This window comes from Ptychodera flava, chromosome 10 (genome assembly GCF_041260155.1).
Source record: "Ptychodera flava strain L36383 chromosome 10, AS_Pfla_20210202, whole genome shotgun sequence".
Lineage (NCBI taxonomy): Eukaryota > Metazoa > Hemichordata > Enteropneusta > Ptychoderidae > Ptychodera > Ptychodera flava.
Genome location: NC_091937.1, coordinates 15,297,428 through 15,320,981, shown reverse-complemented (window position 1 = coordinate 15,320,981; position 23,554 = coordinate 15,297,428). Strand labels below are relative to the sequence as shown.

The 23,554-nt window shown below is 38.5% G+C and overlaps 1 protein-coding gene across 2 annotated transcripts; it reads right to left on the bottom strand.

The window, feature by feature from the left end:
• Positions 1–861: 861 nt before the first annotated feature.
• On the bottom strand, positions 862–23,435 carry LOC139142093 (DDB1- and CUL4-associated factor 6-like). 2 transcript variants are annotated; one of them, XM_070711904.1, is made up of 17 exons: positions 23,205–23,435; positions 21,218–21,279; positions 19,800–19,970; positions 17,903–18,007; positions 16,869–16,982; positions 15,560–15,695; positions 14,522–14,922; positions 13,026–13,131; positions 10,692–11,879; positions 9,369–10,432; positions 8,364–8,557; positions 7,320–7,436; positions 6,635–6,881; positions 5,897–6,053; positions 4,805–4,890; positions 4,328–4,433; positions 862–3,816 (listed from the first exon to the last, which is right to left on the bottom strand). In XM_070711904.1, exons 1-17 carry the CDS (start codon positions 23,284–23,286, stop codon positions 3,752–3,754), a joined length of 4,401 nt encoding a protein of 1,466 aa, XP_070568005.1. In that variant the 5' UTR covers positions 23,287–23,435; the 3' UTR covers positions 862–3,751. The 2 variants fall into 2 exon arrangements, with proteins under 2 accessions (XP_070568005.1, XP_070568006.1); XM_070711905.1 differs by having other exon boundaries at positions 13,041–13,131; positions 23,205–23,392.
• Positions 23,436–23,554: the final 119 nt, after the last annotated feature.

Genomic DNA, 23,554 nt, shown 5'->3' with positions numbered 1-23,554 from the left:
TACAGCACGCAGTCGACTCCAGAGTAACTGCGTATTGTTTATGTTTTACCATCCGCAACTATGTTGACACGAGGCATGTCTCTAATCAGTAGTTCACTTTGTGAATTGAACAAAAAGTTTTCTTCGTCTTGCCAACGTTTCTTCTCCTGAAAGTGTGGGTTGCACTCTTTAACAAGCTGTAATTATAAACACCAATATTTTTACATCCATCCACATTTGGTAAAAGAAGTCTGTTAGTTGTGTATACCTATGACAAGTCAGTAGCGCAACACAGTTTGACAGCACCGTTTCTTGCATGACCCCAACTGAAAATAAAAGATTGGCTACTGTAGGTAGAGATGGATGACCTCGTGTATTAAACTATTATTGGTGACATCTGTCTCTAACTGTTACAAATCCTCTGCTTGGCACAACTTTCAAAGATTTGTCAGTTAAGGTAGTCCGTGCCTCGAAAGTGAAAGACTTAAACTTTTGCTCAAACTTTCCTTGAGGAATCTTTCAACCATTCTCTTTCAAAATCAAGAATAAAACTTGGGGGTTACTGTGCAAATTTTAGTACCAGGGAAACAAATAACTCAAGATTTACGGATATTTAAAATTCAAAATGGCTGTCATCCATGTGTTAACTCTATGGAGAAAAATAAAATTTTCAAAATTCGAAAACCAAGCTGATGAAAAGTTGTCTTACACCAAGAGCTTTACAATGAACCTCAACAAGTGGTATATCAGAAAAGAATTGTAAAAGTTTGAGAGTCCAAATTTAAGTGTCCCCGAGGCAACATTTTACCTTACAACCCTGTCACAAGTACTTTAATACTGTAGTTGTTCAAACGCATAAAGCAACCACATCAACACCAACACTTCTCTAATAAACATTATCTTTTATTCAGATTAACAACATCCACTGTAAATGAAAATAGGGGCAAATGAGCGATGCATTTTTCTCTGCAATCTCATCGAAAATACAGGAAAATAGTTGACTGTACACATTCAGACATAAAAGAATATGTTGTTTTTTTTCATGTTTAACAATCCACGATGCAAAATGATATCATCCTTAACGTAGGAGTAAAAGAAAAAGAAATTATTTGCTTTTTGCACATTTCTCGTTGATTCTTACAACGTTACCTAAAATGTATGAGAAATATATTCAATACTCATTACGAATACACTGTTTACAGGCTTAAACTGCATAGAGCACTACATACAAGTTTTCTTGTCCTTCGGTGATAATCATTTTCCTTTGGTCTGCCTAATGAACTAATCCACACCAAATAATCAAAAGACTATTCCAAACCAAAGTGAGTGGCGGGTGGAATGGGTCGACTTATTCTCATTGCTATGTGTACTTCATATATATTGCAAAAAAAATATTTGACTTGCACAGACTTTAAATACTTATTCCAATATTTGATGTACTAGATGAAAAAAAATAATCATGCCAAAAATTTGATGAAAAGACCAATGCAGCATTTACACATAAATTACACAATTTTACGACCTTGACCATCAAGGTCACATGTTTCATACTTGCTTAAATACAATTTTTGACCTTTTATCTAAAGGTCATCTGACCTTTACTCGGTCAGGGATGCATAATACACACACACATCTAAAGTTATTAAAGTATACATTTACACATGTTACAGAGTCTGAGAGTGTTATAAACAACTTACAATATTTTTTTACCACCCTTACACCACTATAGTGGGGTCCACCCCTACTGTTTTCAATAACAAGATAGGACCAGCACACTTGAAAAAAGGGGGGTGACAAGGGTGTAACATTCAAAACACCCGCTACTCTACTCATCTGTTTCATCATATGGAATATCCCATTGTTTTCAACAATAGGGATCAAACCACTAATTTCACATTAGAGTATGTGAGAGAAAAATTTCTGATTTGATGTGGAATCAGACTTCCATGGATATCAATGTAGCATTTTGTATCATTTTTTTTCGGCATTGAAAATTTTCTTTTCAGGGTCAGTAACAGAGTCTTTAAAAAGATTATGGTAAATATTACAAAATGGTGAAGTGAGGTTTTAAAACACTCCTATGTAAGACTATATTGAATATTTATTCACTGTAACTACTTTCTTGATCCAATAATTATGCAACTCATTATTTGAACTTGACATTTACGGTAAATAATGCTGATTAAGTATTAGAAAAGAAAAATGTCACTGTTATTAAACAGCACGACAACCTGATGAAAGTTTTTCTGGTTTTCATTTTAGGGTAGGTCAGAACAAACTTTCAATGCAGAGTTTGTGAAATACCAATCAAGAAATGTTGTTGAGAGGTTTGACATTGGTGTGTACGTAATTCAGAGGCGGTAAAAGGCTTCTGAAACATGAGCAAGACTGCATCGAGTTCTTTTCTTATCAAAATACTGGCCAAAAAAGTCTTGCTACCGACACCCAATTGAGAAACATCCCCTGCTTTTGTGAATGTGGTTTCTTCCACACAGCAAATAAATATGGGCTTGTACCATAAAAGTCATGCTGAAAGGATGTAGAAGGGTATTGAACAGCTATGCTGAAAGGAAAACACATTTTCAGCACTGTCTGGATTTGGCTGACATAAATTTTTTTGACTGCCCTTAGGAAAGCCAAAGACGCCATCCAGTGCTGAGAGGTTCTGCATTTAGAAATACATCAACAAAGGAACTCCTTGAAAGTTCAAAGGTCAAGGGTCAAATGACTGTCATTTTGAAGCCTTGTTATTTAATATTTCACAAAAAAATATTAATTCCAGATGCTAAGATCATTGAAGAGACTTCAAAAATGTAAGATACTGACTGAATTGTTAAAAAAGACAACTCAAATAAAAAAAATCAACTCTGCCATTTTCTGAGTAATTTTTTGCCCTAAAAACCCAATTTTCCTCCACATGCACCAGTACACACCATTGAAGAGTGGTATTAGGTTGGACACCCCCTGGAAAGTTGACCAAATGGTGGGTAAATGTCCAGGGGGGTGACTGCCCTAGAACCTTCAAGACAAATCAGAGTTAAAACCCATGGGTGGATGATCAGAGAAATTTGAGAGTGAAGCAACCAGCACATTCTTTGGAAGCATTCTCTATCTGCAGGTCTCATTGTAGTCAACTGTAGTCAATAGCTTACATCGATGTGATTGGTCATATGTACGAGGAAAACAGGGAGAAAGAGCCTGTGTTGTTGTCATTTTCCAAAAACAGGGACTTGCCTTGGATGCTTTGGACTGGAGAACATCGCCTCTGATGTTCATCTTTCTTTCAGTGAAAAAAAATTCAGGTAATAAAACTTGGGTCATCGGAATCCGATGATCTAAGACAGAGATTACATGGTTTACAAAAACATTTCTATGTGAAAATCTATTCTATACAGTACAATATCATAGAAGCATAATTCAATTGTTTCATGCCCAATGAAAATATGAAAACAAAAATGGTAGACTATGAACTGATAATATGCAAATTTTGGAATATGCTAAATATCTTACATGTCATTGTATGGTAGTGAACTTCAACAGTTCGCTGTCAAGCACATGTTTGACATTGATGTTGTCAGATTCAATTAAATATGTTTCACTGTCATTTAGTTTTTGTATCAGCCAGTATCCTGTGAGTGCAAGGCCAAATCAATGGGCTTCACACGGCCAAGTTGACCGATGACTGTACATGGATAATACTGGAAAGAGAGCAGGGCTGGGAAGATGGAGCTGGGACTTGTGTCTTGCTTGGTAAATCTTGCAGGGTGATTCTTCAAGGGGCTTCGCTTTCACTGTCACTGCTGCTGGAGGAGTGGTTATCTTGGGCACGCCTCCTCTCTGTCGAGGGGAAAATGAAACAAAGGATTAGCACTCGGTGAAGCTGACTGATTATAATCACTGACCAGCTCTACGCAGGAACAGAGAAATAGCTGTGCAATAGAATGAGTCAAAGAAAAGGTCACCGACAAAAAGAATATGACTATAAATGGGGCTATGGATGGATGATGAAGTAAAATTTGGCTGGATACTATGAATGTCTAGTGTGGCTATTAACCCTCTCACCGCCATGGTTTGACCCAATCTACCCTTTCACCACCTTGGTGTCATCCAACCTACTGTAAACCTGGATCTCTATACAGGAAAAGGGAAATGGGGACAGGGGTGGGTGGGGTGGGGGGGGGGGGGGGGTGTGAAAAGGTTAATCCTCTTTCTACCAGGCTCCATAGACAAACCATAGAAATAAATACAACTTGGGAGAAAGTGGATTAATCTGATTTATGTGATTGAACAAAATAAATGGAGTCACTTGAAGTCATTTTTCAGGCCAATTATTCTAAATTTGACGCACCTGCTCTGAGATGATTCAGAGACGCCAACATACGCAGCATGAACGACGGCGGTACGGTTATGGTGTCTCTTGTTTCTTCCAACATGAGTTCATTGATACGCATCACCTGAAAATCAATAAAACCAATGTGCAGAAAAGTCACACAATATAAAGAGTTTGTCAACGCCATCAGCACAGTATCTTTCAACATCTTTCTGCTAATCCTGGTATGTTAACCCTTTCGCTGCCATGGTTTGGCTCAAACCCATTGTTATCAATGATGAGTGCAGACCTGTTTACAGGGAAATGGGGTGGGCAGCTTAAAATTTACTAAGCTGAGTGTTTCTGGTGGTCGAAAGTGTTCTCCATGGCCGGGATACCTTATACATTGAGCTATCACACATACATGGTTATGACATAAAATACTCTACTCCACTTTATTCAAATTGGGAGTTGAAAATGACCGCACTGGCTCTAGGTGATAATTTGACCTCTTACCTCGTCAGCTTTGTCTGGGTACACTGGTTCTTCAAGAAGTGGGGCCCAGAGTTTAATGTCATAGTCTATTCCACTGGTTGCCAACACTGAGAAAATAAAGTAAGATACACATTTTAGAAGTAATGTACTCAGTGCTTCATCAATATTGGCCAATTTATGGTTTATAGAGATGTGAGCAATACCCATCAGTAGCCACACAAACCTAGTAATATTGTATGATCAGAATATATAATTCCAGGGTACATACACTCAAAATCACAAAATTCAAGGACTTTCAAGGACTTTTCCAGGACTTTTCAAGGTCTGTTTGAGGTCCTACATACCGTACCATTTTCTAGACATCATTTTTGCAATATATAATTTTTTATACATCATTTTACGTATCATTTTTATGATATCACAATGGATCATTTTGTCACTGTTGAAAACTGCGGGTGGATAACAAATTTTGCAGGATTTTCCAGAACCCAATTTCATTTTCCAGGATTTTTCCAGGATTTTCCAGGAGGCTTTAAAATTCAAGAACTTTCAATGACTTTTCCGGTGTGTACAGACCCTGTAATTAATATGTTACTATGGTAACATAGCCTACATGTATAACATGGAGGATCTTAGAGAAAATTCAGGAATTTCTGGAGATTTCTGTCTGCTCTGTACAAATACTTGTATTACAAAGGTTTCTTGCATGACAGGGAACATTTAGAAGCTAGTTGTATCATTTTGGACACATATAGAGCACAATCTGACATACATGAACAATCTCTATTGATAATGAGTCATTATCATAAAATTTGCATATTCAAACAATAATTTGCATAAGTGAATAGCATGACATCATGTTTCAAGCATTAGGTATGTAGACGCATTGAAATACCTGTGGTACAGACACTTTCATCACAGGAATAAAATTAAAAGTAGAGCAAATATACATGTCTTTTGAAATATGAATCTCACCCCAGACACACAGTCAGGTTTACCCTTTTCACAACCATTTCAATTTACCAAGGTCTAGCATATTCTGTAACATCAAAGCTAGAGGGTAAAAGTATAAAAAACTTCATTTGTAGCGACAGAATGACTTTGTTTACTTACGGGGATCATACGGATGAGGCTGGATACAGTTGACCACATGCTTGTCCCCTTCCAGCAGCATCACCAGCTGAGTAGTATACCGATCCCAGATGAAGATGTGACCACAGTCCGAGCCACTGAGAACAAAGTGGTCACCCCAGAAATTTGCCTCCTTGATCTGTGGATGATGAGAGATTTGTGAAACCGTAGTAATTTGAGGGAATTTGAGGAATTATAAAATCAGTTGAGTCTTATATCACAACTTTGGATAGATAGATCTGCCAGTACATCATTTGACAGAACTGTTTAATTATTGACAAAAGCAACAATCTGCTTTGCAAAATCTTACTTCCTGGGTGTGAGAAATAAAATTATTACTTGGACACTAATTTCAGCCCAACTCCACTGTTTGCTGGTCTTGGAACCATGCGTTTAGAAACCCTCTCCATTCCAATGTCACTAAACCCTAAATGAAAGGTTTCACCCTTGAACTGATATTTTTTTCATACTTTTTATAAACAGGACTAACTTTGCGAACAAATTTCACTGTATTAAACTTTTAAGTATATAAGTGTGGGAGTAAAAAGTGATTCTTTTTCTGTAACAATGCATAGATCCACTGTAAACAATAAAATTCAACAAGAGTGAAGTGATGAACATGCCAGCTGTTATTGGTTGTCTTTTATCACATGATCAACAAATTCCTGCCAGGCTGAGTGGTGGTAGGGGGGCACTGCCATGAAATCCTTGGCTACTCACCATTGTCCGTGAATTCCTATGTCCCTTGAAAATCCTCTTAATCCTTGGTTGATGGACATTCTTCATCTCCTGCTCCTCTTTTTCCTTCTGTTCCTTCCTGATCCGGAATAACTCCCTGATCCGGGACTCTGCTGAGTCGGCGGCCGGAGAGTGAAGCCTCTCCTCTTGTTCAGTGGCTTGGCCGGCGGCGGTGGTACTGCTCGGTGTAGCGGCACTACTACTACTACCGAGATAACTGCTGCTGGGTCTGATGCGACACAAACACAAGTGTTCGTTTAGAAATGAACATTTCCATAAAAGTAAACTTGACATAGCTTTTATGCCTTGAGTCTCTAAGTTTGTAAAGTAAAATGAATTTAGCACATCAAATATTTACTTGCCCAATATTTCTCCTTATATTACGCATGAAAGTTATAGCTTATATATTGGGCAATGAATACTTTAAAACACTACATTCCACTGTTTGGCATAAATTTTTATTACATATTATTTTTGTTTTTATTTTGAAATTGTCACTTCATGGAAGAGAGAAGGATCAAAAACTGTGATAGTATCTTGCTTAACCCACAACACCCTCCACATCACTGCATAGTGGAATGGTCTCATCATTTTGAATGGTCAGATGAGATGTACCGTTGAGATAAGGCGTGGGCAGGTCCATATTTTTTTGCAGAGTAGCTCTCACCTGTCCCTGTGTCTCTCTCTCCTGCGTGACCGTGGTGGCGCTAGGATCAGTTCGTCGCTGTCGTCGCTGTCGCTGTTCTGGTAACTGGCTGCAGCACTCATGACAATGGCTGGACTTCTGTTGAAGACCAAGTGAAAGAGTGTTACAGATATAAGCTGCTGCTAGAACTGTATGGTTATGCTAAAAAGTAACAGTACAGCAATTGACCAATCACAGTGCTCCATTTGGTAGCATTGTCTGGCGACGAAGTCATAGGTTACTATCATAACAGTCTAAGACACTTATATGCTGTCGCCTTTAATTAAACATCTTCTACATTTCAATATTCAAACCATGAGCACCTGGAAGAAACCATCTGGGACAGGTGGACACTTTTGACAGAGGTGTAAACTAAAATGCACCATGCAATGTTCAATTGTATTGTACCAATTCAAAATTGCAAGTTTCAAAAAGTCCATGAAAGGCTAAATTGACAAACACGATGGTTAGCGTCAAAAGAGCCAACATGAAATATTTCACATATCATCAATAATCAAAAGAACACATACCCAAAATACTATACATGTACTTGTAATATGTTAATATCAATGAACACTGTTACTCTACGTTGTATCATGGGCTATGCAATGCCTTGGCAGACAGATAAGTATTCAATCTTTGGGCTGAAGTGTATCAGACAGTGAACAGATTTGTTGAAATATAGCTAAGGAATCTGTGGAAGACAGAAATAGCTGGATGCACACTTATGCACACAATATAGGGCAAAGAGATATTGTACAATGTATTTGCCTGCTCTCAACACATTTATTCATATAGCATATTAATGGGTCTGATGGTTTAAAACAGCCATCAGATACACGCCAATAAAAAGTTCATTCAGGAATCGCACTGTGGAACTTCAAAAAACCCTAAATTGGCTCACAAAGGACAGATATTGTTTTTAGACGTTTGAGGGCACACTTAAATGAAGAACCTTGAATACCCTGAATCAGTGAAATATCAATGATGCAATAAGTGAGACAAGTTGCGTAGAAGGTCATTTACCTGACTTCCTGTGTCTCAACTTGACCTTCGTCTGACCTTGACCTGTCTGACCTCTCGTTACTTTCGCCAGTACTTGGCTGTTCAGCTGTTGCTGTCGGCGATGTGTCATCAACCGTTGTGGAAGTACTCGGACCACTGAAACTGATACGTCTGGTTCGTGTTGAGGGCGTCACGTGCTGTGACGTTCGTCTTTTCTGGGTAACAATATAGAGGGTCCACAGAAAAGTTAAAAGGAATCCAAGGAAGGTCGTCTGAACTGCGCCTGTGCAACTTTCCTATTTACAAACAATTTATTTAATGCACGATATCTGGATGCATTGTCCCGACATAGCTGCAACATGGAACTTTTACCGTGTACATTATGAAAAACATTTTTTAACTTCCATTAATCACCAACCTTCTTTGGATACAGTGTTTACATAGGTTTGACAACCCCCTCCTTTTATCGGCACTAACCCTTTCTAGCACATTTCTATGTAATTTCACTAATCCAACTGAAAACGATCTATATGTACCTATGAACTAAATTTTTGGTGGGGAGAGGTCTACCCTGTTCAACCCTCTATTCACCCTAAACAGGTCCAAAATCTCCATTGATAAAATGGTTTGGGCAAAACTTCAGTAGTGAAAAGAAACTTAAAAGCAATGATAGAATGATATGATAGATGACAAATGAAGAAACTATGGAAGGAAGTTGGAACATGTTTGTCATGATGTAATCCGTAAAATTAAATTTTGCAGCTATGTATATAGATAGTCTCTTGCAAAGAACATAGAATGTTTGAAGTTGGGTGCTTTCATACATGAGATACAAAATCAAATGTATGAAAGTAACCATATTTAAATATTTGTGTACGTGCCGATGATATGTGTATTTATGACATATGAGTATACACAAATTTGATGATGGAACAATGGCCTTACCAGTCAATCACATTTTTAACGCCAAAGGATATGGTATTTCTTACCATAGAAGAACGAAAAATGCTGAAATTTAGTTCTTACCTGTGGACATTTATCCTCCTGTCTGTCTCCAAGGGCAAAAATTCCACTGACATCCTCAGAAGTTGATGGGCCTGCCTTATCTGTTTCCTGATGTACGTCTGAAGAGGAAGCATCTGGCTCATTGCCCGTTGAGGGCGCTATTTGTTCTGACTGATCCGGGCAAGTCGTGACAGTTTCCTGTTCTTTCTGGGTTCCTGTCGGTTGCACATCAGCTGCTGAGATATTGCCCGTTTTGTTTGTTGAAGTCTCTTCTCTTGTGCTACCTGCAAGATGGTCACCTTTCTCTACTGCAATTTCTTTGGTGGTTTTCTTGACATACCGCCCCCGAGAACTCCCGGTTTCAGAAGATGAAGAAGAATCACTACTTTCTTCCATTTTTTTCGCAATCGCTCTGTCCTGCTTTCTGTTACTTCTGCTATGAGATTCTTTATCATCTTTTGGTTGATCGTCTTCATCCTTGGATCGTTGCTTTGGCAACCGTTTCCCAACAACCCTTGGCTCCGGCTCCTCTTTGTCGCTTGTGTCCGAGCTGCTGGGATCCCCATCGTCTTTCCCGCCCGCGGCGTGACGCGGCGTCTTACTGGTGCGTTTGCCAGACTGTTGCTTGCTCTTCCTGCGCTCCTGCATCTCTTGCCCGGCGTCGTCCGAGAGACTGTCCGAAGTCGAACTCTTGTCCATGCGCTTGCGTTTCTTCTTGATAGTCGCAAGCCGTACATCGAGCGAAGAGCTGCCTGGCTGTATTGATAACATTCTAAGTTCAACATCGTTTGTTGGCCTGTTTAAAAAGTTCAATTCATCTTCGTCACTTTTACTCTTCTCTTCTTGATCGGCAACTGCGCCTTCCGGCCGTTCTGTCTCCGAGCTCCCGACGCCTGACGGACCGGGCTCTCCCTCCTTTGATGAAGAGTTCTCCTCCTCCTTTTTGGCACCTTGCTTGGGCTGGTTCGGGAATGCGAATTTGATGGTGCTGTTCTCCATGCCTTCTGTGGTGTAATGGAGACTGATGACCGCCTGAGTCATGGCTTTGTCCTTCTTCCCAAGCCCTGGTATGTCACTGGAGGAATCTGAAAAAAAGTAACCCAAAAATCTATTTCATATTTCATCACCAATTTTTGGTACCCCCTCCATCATTTTAAATTCGGAGGCTAGATCTGTAGACTCGAAAATGGGGGTCAAAGTGCTTAGGGAATGAAGCAATTTTTTATGAACTCATCATCAACATTCGTGCAAACATTACAAATAGCTTTGACAAATTTCTGCTCAATTATTGTTTAATTAGTTACTTTCATAATCAAATGAACTTCATACATTGATCTACATTACCATCATGGATTTCGTCAGTGTTTGTAGCGGCATCGGCAAATGTGACAGCGCCCTCTACAGGGCTGTCCCTGTCGCTGCCCACACCACGCTGAGTTGATGTGATGGCCTGACTCTCAGATGCTGCCCCATCGCCTGGAGTAATTGATCCAGGGTGATTGTGCTCCACTGCTACTTCCACAGTCTGCTGGCCCTGTGATGAAGTCACTGTATCTGTTGTTTTATCTGCTCTGTTTTGTCGTCTCGCTCGGTCCGAAGCCTGTTCCTTTTTCTGAGAGTCTGCAGTGGCAGACGCACCTGTCGCATTGTCAGTTTGAATGTCAACACTGGGTGAGGCTGAGCCAGTGCATGTTTGATTGTCCCTGCTATCATGTGGAGATGACGAAACATGTATTTGGCTATCTGCACTGGTAGATGTAGCCTCACTGGGATGACCTTGACTCTCTGTACTAGTTGAAGGTCCTGCAGCTATTTGATCAGTGTCTGGTGCCGAGGTGCTAACACTAGCTGTACTTTCCCTTTCCGTGCAACTGGAAGAAGAGACAGATGCACTCTGCTTTTCACTTTCTACACTCTCAATCGTCTCTCTTGATTCAGTATGTTTACTTTCCACACCTACAGTTGAACTCAGTCCATCGTTACAAGCTTCTCGCACATCACTGGCTTCGTTATTTGTGTTGTTTGCCACTTTTTCCACAACTGGAGCATGAGCATCATCCTCTGCACTAGCTCTACAAATGGTTTCAGTGTCATTCTGACGATCCGTTTCCCCTTTATCTCCACCCTGCGAAAGTTTCGCAGACTCGTGTTCTTGTCCGTGTCCTGCCTCTGATTTGTCAAGTGAGGGCGCTGTCTCAGAACTCTCGCCCGAAGTGCTAGGTCTCTGATCTGAACTGTCCGGTTCCTTTTCCTGTTGTTGCTGTTGTCGATCATTATCATTCTCACTGGCAGTAGCACCTGTGTCAGTTGCAGACTCGGCGGTCTCGGCAGATCCACTGGCTTCATCATTGGGCGTGACCTGTGACTCCGCTGCAGTGTCTGAAGCAAGACTGCTGGTACTCGCGGCAGCTCTTTCCCTGTTCTGCCTGGCAGCCACACCACGGCTCGCATGCGACGACGGATCCTCCAGCCAGCGTGTGAACATGTCTGACATGCGCTGCATCAGAGATACGTGTGGAGGCCTTTCGCTCTCTGTGCAAGAAAACATAAAGACAACACAAAAACGATCAAAATGTTAATACTTACTCACGCTTGCTCTACAAAAGAGTAAAACACTATATGTTGACAGCTGTTAGCCTTGGACAATGTCTAAATATCTGCCTTTATTAAAGTTCAACCTTAGATCTGGCTATAAATGCATAGCCCAAGAGAAGCAATATCAAATTATGCAAATTTCACTATGACCAAAAGTCAGATTGTTACATAACAATGATTTTATGATAATCATAATTTGTTTCTGAAGGATTGGGGTCCAATTTTTTGAAGAGACATCACCTACAAACAATGAACACATTGTTTCAGCCTGATCATTTGTGTAACTATTATCCTGCCATGTGCCGATGACACAACAATGAAAGACATACTTTATCAAAGCATACATTTTGATACTGATTAGACAAACAGAAAACCACACTAGTCTTGTCTATGAATGTTACCAAACAAAGTCGATAGGCACATGCAACTTGTGGTACGCTAAATTGGTTGAAGTGGTAGTGAGGATCTAGCAGCTGACTGGCCATATGGACATACAATGTTACACACACTGTCCATAGGTCACACATGCGTAGTATTTGTCAAGACATAAACCGTATAAAGGTCAACAAACTTGGTTAGAATGTGATTCCTGGTTTAAGGTAGTATGCGCCTCGAAACTGAAAGACTTAAACTTATGCCCAAACTTTCCTCAATGAAACTTCAAGCTATTCTGTTACCAAATCAAGAACAACAAATCAGGGGACACCATGCACATTTTGGTACTGAAGAAACAAATCATCTTAAATTTACCGACATTTGAAATTCAAAATGGCCGCCATCCCTGTGTTACAGTAACTCTATGGGGCAAAATAAAATTTTTGATTTTTGAAAATATAGACACCGAAAATTTTTCTTACACCAACAGCTTTAAAATGAACCCACACAAGTGGTAGATAAGAACTGTAAAAAATTTAGAAGTCCCATTATCTGTTCCTGAGGCACATTCTGCCTTTAAAATATTTTCAAGTCAAGGGGAATGGTAGACTGAAAGATCCGTTGCTCGAGGGCGCTCTCAAGCGTAGAGAGCGCCCTCAAGTGACAGATCTTTCAGTCTAGGGTAAGGATATAAAAAAAGGTAGCTACCAGTTGATACTTCACCTTCTTGTCTCTCACTCTGAGGTCTGGCTTTTGGACCAGTATCAGACCAGTCACCACGGAGACGAAGCCTCTTTACGGGATGAGCTGGAGGCTGAAATGAAAAACGGAAAATCAAAAATTACACAACTCATTTTGAGAATTCAACCCTTTTTTAATTTGCATGAGAGTATTCTGATAAGCAATGTACAGGTTACATTTTGATATTATTTACTATACATTGGAGCTATGACATGTGATAGACTCAATTTTATTGCATATTACTATGATTGGTGAGTTTACTGGGTCAAACTGACATTGAAAGTTGGCATTTATTCAACTATTTTAAGTTTACATCTTTGTGTGAAATCTAGAATACTACACTGTTCAGAGCGATGGAACTACATAATTATGAGATTTTACTGAAGTTCTTTTCCAGTCTCGGATGATATGATTTTTATTCACAATTCAATCTTGTTTGCATGAAACACAAAGCTACAGTTCTAGTTGTGTCTCCGATAGGTTTCCCACATGTACTACAAATGTGTCCAAACGGTCTTGGGACAAGATCACGCATGTACGGACAAAGTTCTGGAATAATGCTGGCGTAATAAAGTAACAATGGCTATCTTTGTGCTGTACATTCCTATTTGTTTGGTACAGTTATGATGATTCCCTTTGGCGTTCAAAACAAAGGGCTACAAAATAGCAGACAAATCAAAAATGTGACGGGACAAGAAGTAAGAGATAGTACAGCTGCCTGCCTTCCTTTAAGTTAGAATGTACTAGCTTGGGGACAGACGTTTGGACTCTTAAAATTTTTCAGTTCTTATTTGGTCTACAACTTGTGGGGGCTCATTTGGAAGCTAATGAAGTAAATAATTTTTCCGGCATATTTTTATGAAAATCGAAAATTTCTCCAAACACAGTGAACACCAGGTTTTGGGCCATTTTGAATTTCAAGTGTTGGTAATTATTTGGTAATTTGTTTCTCTAGTACTGAATTTTTGCACGGTGACCCCTGATTTTTATTCTTGATTTCAAAAAGGGAATGGATTAAAGACTTCTCACAGAAAGTTTGAGTAAAGTTAAAGTCTTTCAAGTTTGAGATCCATACTACCTTAAATATGGAAGTGCCGACAATGTTATTTCATTGAGAAACTCTTACCGTATTCATTTACAGAGCGTAATCGTAGATAATTTCCAGATTTGCAAACTTAAGCAATGTTCATAAACGCTGTGATTTACTGAATACTATGATGTCTGGCTTGAGTACTGGATGTTCTCACCCCTGTATCTCTCTATACATGTCATCTAGACTGAAAGATCTGTTGCTCGAGGGCGCTCTCAGCCTCTCTACATAAGAGGGGGGAGCGCACAGAGCACCCTCAAGTGACGCACCTTTCAATCTACATGTCATCCTGCTCTATGGAATACAATAGGGTTACACAAAACGTGACTGTGAACGGAGGTTATTATTTCTGGTGAAAATGGAAAAGGCTTACTGGCACTTCTTCTTCAGACCTTGCTCTGGATTCCTTGTCAGTTGACCCTGAACTTGTTGACGCGGCCGCTGCTCCTTCATCTTGTGAAGTTGAATCGCAAACAGTCGTTGCTTCCTCACTACCCTGTGTTACTGACTCTTCTGGTGTGCTCTCCTTCTTTGGCGTTGCCCCCGACACCGGCACTGACTTCCCTTTTGACGGCGGCGCGGTCGTCTTCATCTCTTTGCCGTCTCCTTTGTCTTTTGTGTTGAATAGGTAGATGTAATCCGAGGAGTAACTGACCAGGATTTCTTCCCCGTCCGGAGAGTAGCTGAGAGACGTGGGTCGGCAGTACTTCCGGACCAGCTGCGGAGGACAGAACCTGGCAAACATTCCCTGAATACCTCGTCCAGTGTAATGTCCTGTGAATTAGATCAGTAGTTACTCAGCATGGATGAAAGTTTCAAGACCTCACATTATGACGTCCACAAAAGTAATCACAATCATTTTTTCCAGAACATTTATCACTATTTGACATTTTCACAATTTTCTGAAGGCTTTGGGTTTTTTCCATTGCATTAGAAAGTACCCTTTTGTTAGTATCATCAGAAAAAGGTGTAGAAAATAGTAACCATGACAATTCTAAAAGAAATTACTCAATGTAAATGTTTGCAAATAAATGCCAGAAGAACAAAAATACACATTTCATATTGAACTATTGTCTCTGAGATTTTCAAGTCATATTTGTCCACAATGATTCTGTTGGTGAGAAAACTAAACTATGCTCTGCTCAAGACATTTTGTATAATTTATGTATCATTCTCCATGTCTGAATCGCCTTCACAGACCAAAGTGATTGCTGATAATTTCTTTGAAATTCTGCAGGGTGTCGTAGACCATTGAGTTTGAAAAGCAGTTGTTGCTGTCCCAATAAAAATGGCCTTGTCCATGGATGGTGCATTCTATGATGGGAGACAGAGAGTTACAAGAAATGGGACCTTGACACTCTATATGTATGATGGGGACAGAGGGTTACAAGAAATGGGACTTGACACTGACCTGTGGCCCTTGTACCCAGCATTCTGCGATCAAACACCCTGACAGAGCTGTCTGAGCAGCCTACGGCTAGGTGATATGGTAAGATTGGATTCACAGCCAAGGATGTCACAGCTCTGCGACAGTTGATCAAAATATCCTGGAGAGACAAAAATGTGCAATTTTACTACTACTGTATTATTCACTGTTTGTAGCACATAAAGGGTGCAATTAGTTTTTAGCCACGGACCATTATTTCAACAGAGATGTTGATCAGAATGAGAACAAGCAAATTATCTGGTTTACTATGATATGGCATATTTTTTTCAAAGTTGTCAGATTCACCATGATAGTTTTTCACTAGAATACCGAACATTTTCCAGATTCCTGTTGTAAGAAGATTTTCTTGCCAAAGTGTAAAGGGTGTAAATTTTCACTTTTTCCTGTGAAGTTTCTTTTTTGATTTTTGTCCATCTCTTCAGGATATCTAACTGCCAACTCCTAGAGAAAAGCATTTGTTTTTACAGTCACATTGCAAAGCATATATGGTTATATTATATGACATCCAGTTTCAAACAAATTTGCTTTCTCCTGCTATTGTCAACAACACTTCACCATAAAGTACTAATATCATGTTTCTCATTCATGGTTTTACTGTTGTGGGTAGATTGCTTTTTGACATGATCTTTGCAAATTCTAAAGGGACACATTCACAAATGGTGCTGTACATCAGGCAGAATGGGCCTTGAAAACAGATGTACAATGTGTCATTGGTCTACTGCTTGTGGTGTGGACTCTTTTTGAAACTTGCGTAGTAAAAGAACTTTCCCCTGTATGGTTTTTGTGCAAAAATTGACTGTTCAATTTTTTACACAGAGTTAACAGGGATAGCAGCCATTTTTGTACTTTTTAGATAATTTGTTTCTCCGGTACCAAAAGTTGCATGTGACCTCTGATTTTCATTTGTGGTTTACAGAATGGTGTGATGTTTCCTTGCAGAAAGCTTGAGTGAAAGATTTGGGCTTTAAGTTTCAGGTCAGGTGGTTTGTTAGAACCAAATATTTTGCTGATCATCGTGTACTTCTCTTGGAGACCAGAAATTATGCTGTATTGTTCTTAATTTGTTGTGTCTGAGCTCTGTTGAATTGATGGTATGTTTCATTGTCAACACTTGATAAGTACGAGTTAAGACACTGAACAATACAACTGACTTCTCTCGAGACACAAAAAAATGTTATAGAACAATGATTTTATCTGTTTTACAAATTCACTAACATCCCTGATTATCAACAGAGCCAGTGTAGATATTTTAGTTTTCATGTTTGGCTCTTACCTCTCTGCAGTCCTCACTGATACACCGTGTTTTCATCCTTAGATCAAACCACCTCACTGTGCCGTCTTCACCGCATGATAGGAAAGTGTATGCATCATTAGGTACTGTCATGATCTAGGGGATGTCATAAACACACAGAAAGAGTCAATGACAATTGAGAATTGATTTTCCAATGTTCCTTGGGTGAGACTTTGTCCGTACAATGGTTTAACCTAGCATATTCTGGGATATTCATACCCTTATCTGAATGACAGGTCAATGAATTTTGAATAGGGGTCAGTTTTGGTTTTGGTTTTTCAAACTTCTTCACCGCACACTGGTCTTTGTTCACTGAAATACAAAGGACAGACACACATTATAGACATGTCTACCACTGCAGAACTCAAATATTTAAGTTTTCCATAATTATAAATAAAATCTTGAGGATTAGAAATTATTGTCTTTCAAGGCTTCATGAATGGAGTTTTTAAATGGCTTGGTACGATGAGGTCACACATATATCAGAAAATATAATATCCTGTCTGTACCTTGACAGGAACTTAACATTTAAGCTTTATCATGCCAAGTTCATCATCATGTCAAGTTAGTTACAACCAGTGAGGCATAACAGGTCCCGTATGTGGAATTTTTAACTAAAAACTTGAATTTTTGAATCCCCTCTATATATAGATACAGTAAATATGATTTTTAGTGACCAAACCTGCTGTAACATACCAAGTGGGTGAAAACATCCACATATTTGGCTCAATACTAGTTCTTACTGACTTGACAGATGGGGAAGTGATACTGTCTGGCAGGATTAGAGGTGTAGGATTCCACTTTGAAAATAAAAGTTCAGACATGGTTGCTCCTTTTCAAATTCCACTGAATATTCTTTGGTCAAAATTTCTTTTTTCAATTTTCTATAAAAATTTTAGCCCGAAACAGCATTTAAATTCTCATACCCGTACTTTTATTTGAGTAATGCTAGATGCCATAGGTTATAGGAAACGGGATAGGGGCAAAGGTCAAAGGGTAAACTGAAAGTCACTTACTTCATACACAGTTCCATAGTGGCAATTAAATATTCTTGATCCATGTAGGTCCTCTCTTTCAATTTCATTGTATGCTATTCTACCATCCCCCGAACATGACACAACCTGCAGATGAAGATGAGAAAATCACAAAAATAATTTCTTTGATAGTAACATTACATGAACTATGCAAATTGTCCTGTGATATATAATGTCTCTAACATGGCATTCATATTAAGCCTTTTCCTGCCAGACAGTATCACTTCCCTATCAGCCAACACAGTGAAAAGTGGTATTGAGCCAAAACACGACGTTCTTTCACCCACTTGGCTTGGTATGTTATAGCATCTTTAGTCTAAAAAAATCAAGTTTACAGTATTTATGTTTTCAACAGCCTTCAAATGTACAGTATTATGTTAAAATACACCATAAATTTGTTGTGTTTCATTAATTTTAACCATCTTGACCTGGTGGTGAAATATGGACTTGGCAGGAAAAGGGTTAATGATGAATAGCATAGCAGAAGCTTTTGTAGCAATTGCAAATTGATAATTGATATCTTAATATTTCAATTGATTGAACAATTGGATATATGTTAGAGGTTATCTGTCTAAGGCGGGTATAAATTCAATTGCATTTTTTAAGATCGGAATGAGAGATACCCATCCACACCTTACAAAACAGCAGTTCTCTTTCTTTGCTTCAAATGCAATGCAGCATGTTATTTGTTTTGCGGGATGTGCCCACAAAGTGGGCGAGAGTTGATCTGATTAGCCACAAATCCATTCAGGAAGCAGCACACATGTACACGTAATTCTTCAATGAATGCACATACCAATTTTTGAAAACATGAATAATTGAACATTCTATATTATATATTATAGCCCCAAATATGGGACTATGTGCCCGAGGGTAGGTGACCATTTGCCTGATGTCAGGAGGGTCAGGAGGTACATCGTCCCATGATTGGCAATAATGTTTTTATTACATGCCTTTCTGATATAAAGTTTCTCTCAAAATTGTTTGGTTTACGTACAAATGATAATCATATGCTTTATTTCCATTTTTGACAAAAATCTGTGGAAAAAATAGAACGATTTTCGTCATTGAATGGCGCATTGATTTATCTAAATCACTGTTATTCTTTTTATGGATTTTTTCGCATAATTTTGTAAAAAAAGTATTTCCTACGTAAAAGATGTAATTTGATCACATTTAATCCTGAAGTTGTCAAGTTGAAAATAGTTCCAGTTCACTTTCAGTCAAGTGAGGACTATGTGGCCTACAACGTCATCAACAAGTTACCATTGAATCTTATGGAGTGTGCTACATTCAATATGCAAGGTATGTAATAAATCTGCATGTTCACCAGAAAAAAGAACAATTCTTCATATTAATATTATTACTGGTCTGATCCATGTGAATAAACCATTTGTCAGTATACTTACAGCCCCTCCGTTTTAATTTCTTTTCTCTTTTACAGTTTACCGGGAATCTGTGTACTTTCAGACTGACGTTTTGATGTAGAATGCAACTCATGGATTGATATTTGAACTCTCAAACTTTTACAATGCCTTTTTGGTCTGCCACTTTTGGGAGCTCCTTTTGAAGCTCATTGAGTAAATGAAATTTTTGTTGGCTTACTTTTGTGAAAGTCGAAAAATACATGTAAATGTTTTCTAACAAAGTTACCAGTAACACAGGGATGGTGGCTATTTTGAATACTGCGGTAATTTAATTTTTTGGTACCAAAGTTTGCACATGTTCCAATCCCTGATTTATATAATTCATTATTTTGAAGGGAATGATTTAAATTTTTCTGATGTAAACTTTAAGCAAAATTAAAGTCTCTCAATGTCAAGGCACCAACTACGTAAAGACACAGCCCTTGGCCTCAGAATCATATTGCTCAGTTTACCTGTCTATCCCTGGAGTTGGGTATAAACTTAGCACTGAAGATGTTTGCACTGTGACCCGATGACAAAGATGCTATGACTTTACTGGTGTGTGGATTGGTAATACAGAGTTTCCTGTCATCTGATCCAGACAGAATGTATTCCCCATTCTCATTCCAGCAGATTGTATTGACCTGTTGAATTAGAAAAAAGACCGCATTACCAGTACTCTACAAGGAATTGCTTTTACTCAGTATATCACTTTCCAAAATCTCCTCATTTGAGAGAGACCCTCACATGTCTACATTGAGAAGTCCCATCTGATATATAAATACAATGGTTGGGACTTTCTGACTTACATTCCTCATATCTGGGACTTGCCTCTAGGGATGGTTAGCTCCATCTCTGCCTATCACATGTTTCAGATGATGACCAATATTTAACAAACGTATTTGCTGTTGGCCTTTGAACAAAATACATCGTATATGTACATTCTTTACTGCAAATACACTTGTTTGTGTGAAAGGTTGGCAACAACAGGGCTTGGTCACATTTGACCTTAAAGGCGGAGCCTCCCTTTAAAAGGACGCCAAGTTATGGCGGCGTTCATTGTGTAAGTGGACACCAAACAGGCAACACGCAGGCACACGCTCCAGAAAATGCAAAGTTTTAGTTTTTCCCGGCCGCAAAAATGCAGACAGATGCCAAGCGGTCAGCGCGAAGTAGCTGCCCATCAAACTCTGTGGTTATATTCAAAGTCTAACGCGACTGGAAGACATTTTTTTAGGAAATTCAAGCATTTGTGGTGGGGAATCAATGACCGTTGGCAATTTGAACCGACCGTCAATCAAAAGCTTGCATAAACTCTGTTTGCAGGATTAGCAAAATGTGACAAAAGGTTAAGATCAGTTTGTGTAATCAATGTTATAGAAATCAAACATCGTACTGGCAAAGCGTTTGACTGGGAGGAGAACTCCACTAATGCGAGAACCTGGGATTGAAAAGTGCGGCTTTAATCATTAGATGAGATATTTCAACAAAATAATTTCATTTTAAAAGCTTGGGTTGTGGTATCAATGTTTCACTACACTCACTTAGTAATTTTTTGTAATATGATGGTACATATAAAGATTTTTAGAAAATATCCCAGCAAAAATCAGTGGTTTTCTGTAATCTCAATGAAGATGCTATATCATCATAGATCAAGAATGTTTAAGTGTCACACGGATATATAGAGAACTCTCTATGTTTCTAAACTAAGGGAAGGTTTTACACCAGTGCAAGATTTTTCCAATTTCAATATTACCGACACAAAATGCATTTTTTCACAATATCACATGAATAGGGTGCACATTAAATCATGCATCTCTTCATATTTCCATGTGACTGTGAGTGGCACTACGAAGTGAATTGGATCTTGGTCAAATTTAACAAAACTTACACAGCCACGGTGCACAGTTTCTGTGTGATCCAACTTCAGCCTCTGCATAAATCCTTTGCTACCTGAAAGTGATGGGAGAATGAATACTTGTTCAGCTGAAACTTTCCAGAATTTAAACAACAACTATATCAATTTTAACTGGGTATCTTCAACACCTTATACTGCATACATTCCTTTTCAGCTTGCTTACACTTACAGCCAGCCAGCTTAAGGGGTGTGGCTAACAAGTTTCTTTGAGTTTGACATGATTGAGTGGAAAGGAAAGCAGATACAGTGGGGAAACTGACTACATGTCACTTATATCATTCTTTTAAAGGTAGTATGTGCCTCGAAAGTGAAAGACTTAAACTTTTGCTCAAACTTTCCTTAAGGAATCTTTCAACCATTCTCTTTCAGAATCAAGAATAAAAATCGGGGGTCACCGTGCAAATTTTGGTACTTGAGAAATAAATTTATTATTTATTAAACGTTTTTGCAGCCAGATCCATAGAAGTACAGACAGGTTTAATTCTTACAATTAAAAAATTACACAGATTAAAAGGTGCATATTAAAATTGCTTTGTTAAAAGATATAAACATCATAAAAAGTGGTTCTAAAAGCACATACATAAAAAAAGGAAAGCTATCTTTGATAATTGTAAAGAGCGTAGGGGATAAAACTATTCTTAAACCTTTGTGTACGACACCTAGGAGTAACATATTGTTTGGAGTGACGAGTCTTCCTGGTGGAGACTGGGTTGATTAAGTAGTTCAACTTGTCAGTATCAATACAAATTTTATGAAAGAAAGAACGACATAACTTCTCTCTTCTCTGATGCAATGTGTTGCATTTAGTTGTAATGGATTCTTATAATAACTCAAGATTTACCGATATTTAAAATTCAAAATGGCCATCATCCCTGTGTTAACTCTATGGTGAAAAAAGAAATTTTTAAACTATGAAAAACTAAGCAAGTAAAAAGTTTTCTTACACCAAGAACTTTAAGTGAACCACCACAAGTGGTATAATATCAGAAAAGAATTTTAAAAGTTTGAGGGTCTGAATATCTGTCCCAAATGTGCGTTCCATCTTAAAGAATTTGTGATGATTGGTCCTTATCAGACAATTTTCAATAAAAACAAATAATGAACAAAAGCTCTCTTTGAGTTTGATAATACATTTTTTTATCCACGAAGTACCAAAGGCATAGACCTGATTCCAATGATACATTTTGAATGCTTCAGTTGACTCAGAGAACTATTTCAACAAAGTCTGTATATATTCTAAAATTTAGTACATTGTAATGATAACAAATACAAAAAAAGGAGCAGCTGTGATTTGGAAGAAAAGTAATTTTAACTTTGGTTGGCTATCAGACTCATGACTACCAGTACCACATACCAAATTATTTTTAACAACTTTGAGTAGTGTTCTTGATAGACAGCTGAAAGTCCTATATTGCGTATGAAGGTCACTTATGCAAGATTAAGTCGAATCATAATCTTCCAGCTGAGTCTAAAGATTATCGAGAAAAGATTTTGATCATGGATTCTCTATGACTCCATACAATGGACAAGATTTGTTGAAATGTGGAATATTTCCTTAATTAATATTATCATGTTCCTCCAGAATGTCATGGTTCAGATCAGCGTCAACTTGCAGAATTTAGCATTTACAACTCTATCGAAAAACAAATTAGGCCATCCGTATTTATGATATAAGGTAAACAACAACAACAACAACAACAAAAACAATATTACAATATATTATTGTACATAATACCAGGCAGTTAACAATTTTGCTGACATATTTGGGGGGAATGATCCATCGCTTGGGTGATGAGTGACAGACAATCTTTAAGGGACCAAGTCATGCGGTTGCGCACGTGAGATCATATCTGGCGTTCACAGAACACCTAATAAATGTGCACATAATACGTGTATGGCATTGAATAGAAATCGGTTACAAATAAAATGTAATCAATTCCTGGAATGCTCGAACACTTACTTATTACATTGCGCCTAAGCCCGGCTTCAGTTCGCAACCCAAGGGAACGCCAGTTTATGTTCCACACTATATTACCGTCCATCTTTCAGTCAGGGAACGCTGGAAAGCAATTTCGACAGATGTTACAAATCGATGGTGGGGAACGATTTTGCTATCTACACAGGCACCATTTTTTTTCGAACGTCGGTACTCGCAATGGCGCTGTTCATGATTACAGAGCCGTGTGTACTGCGTGTATTTGGGATTTAATGTTGTCTTAAGTGTAACAATCTTGTGCCATGAAAAATATTAAAATATCCATTTGCCTTTTCAACAAGTCTAAGGCGTTATTTTCCATTCCAGGAAAAAGT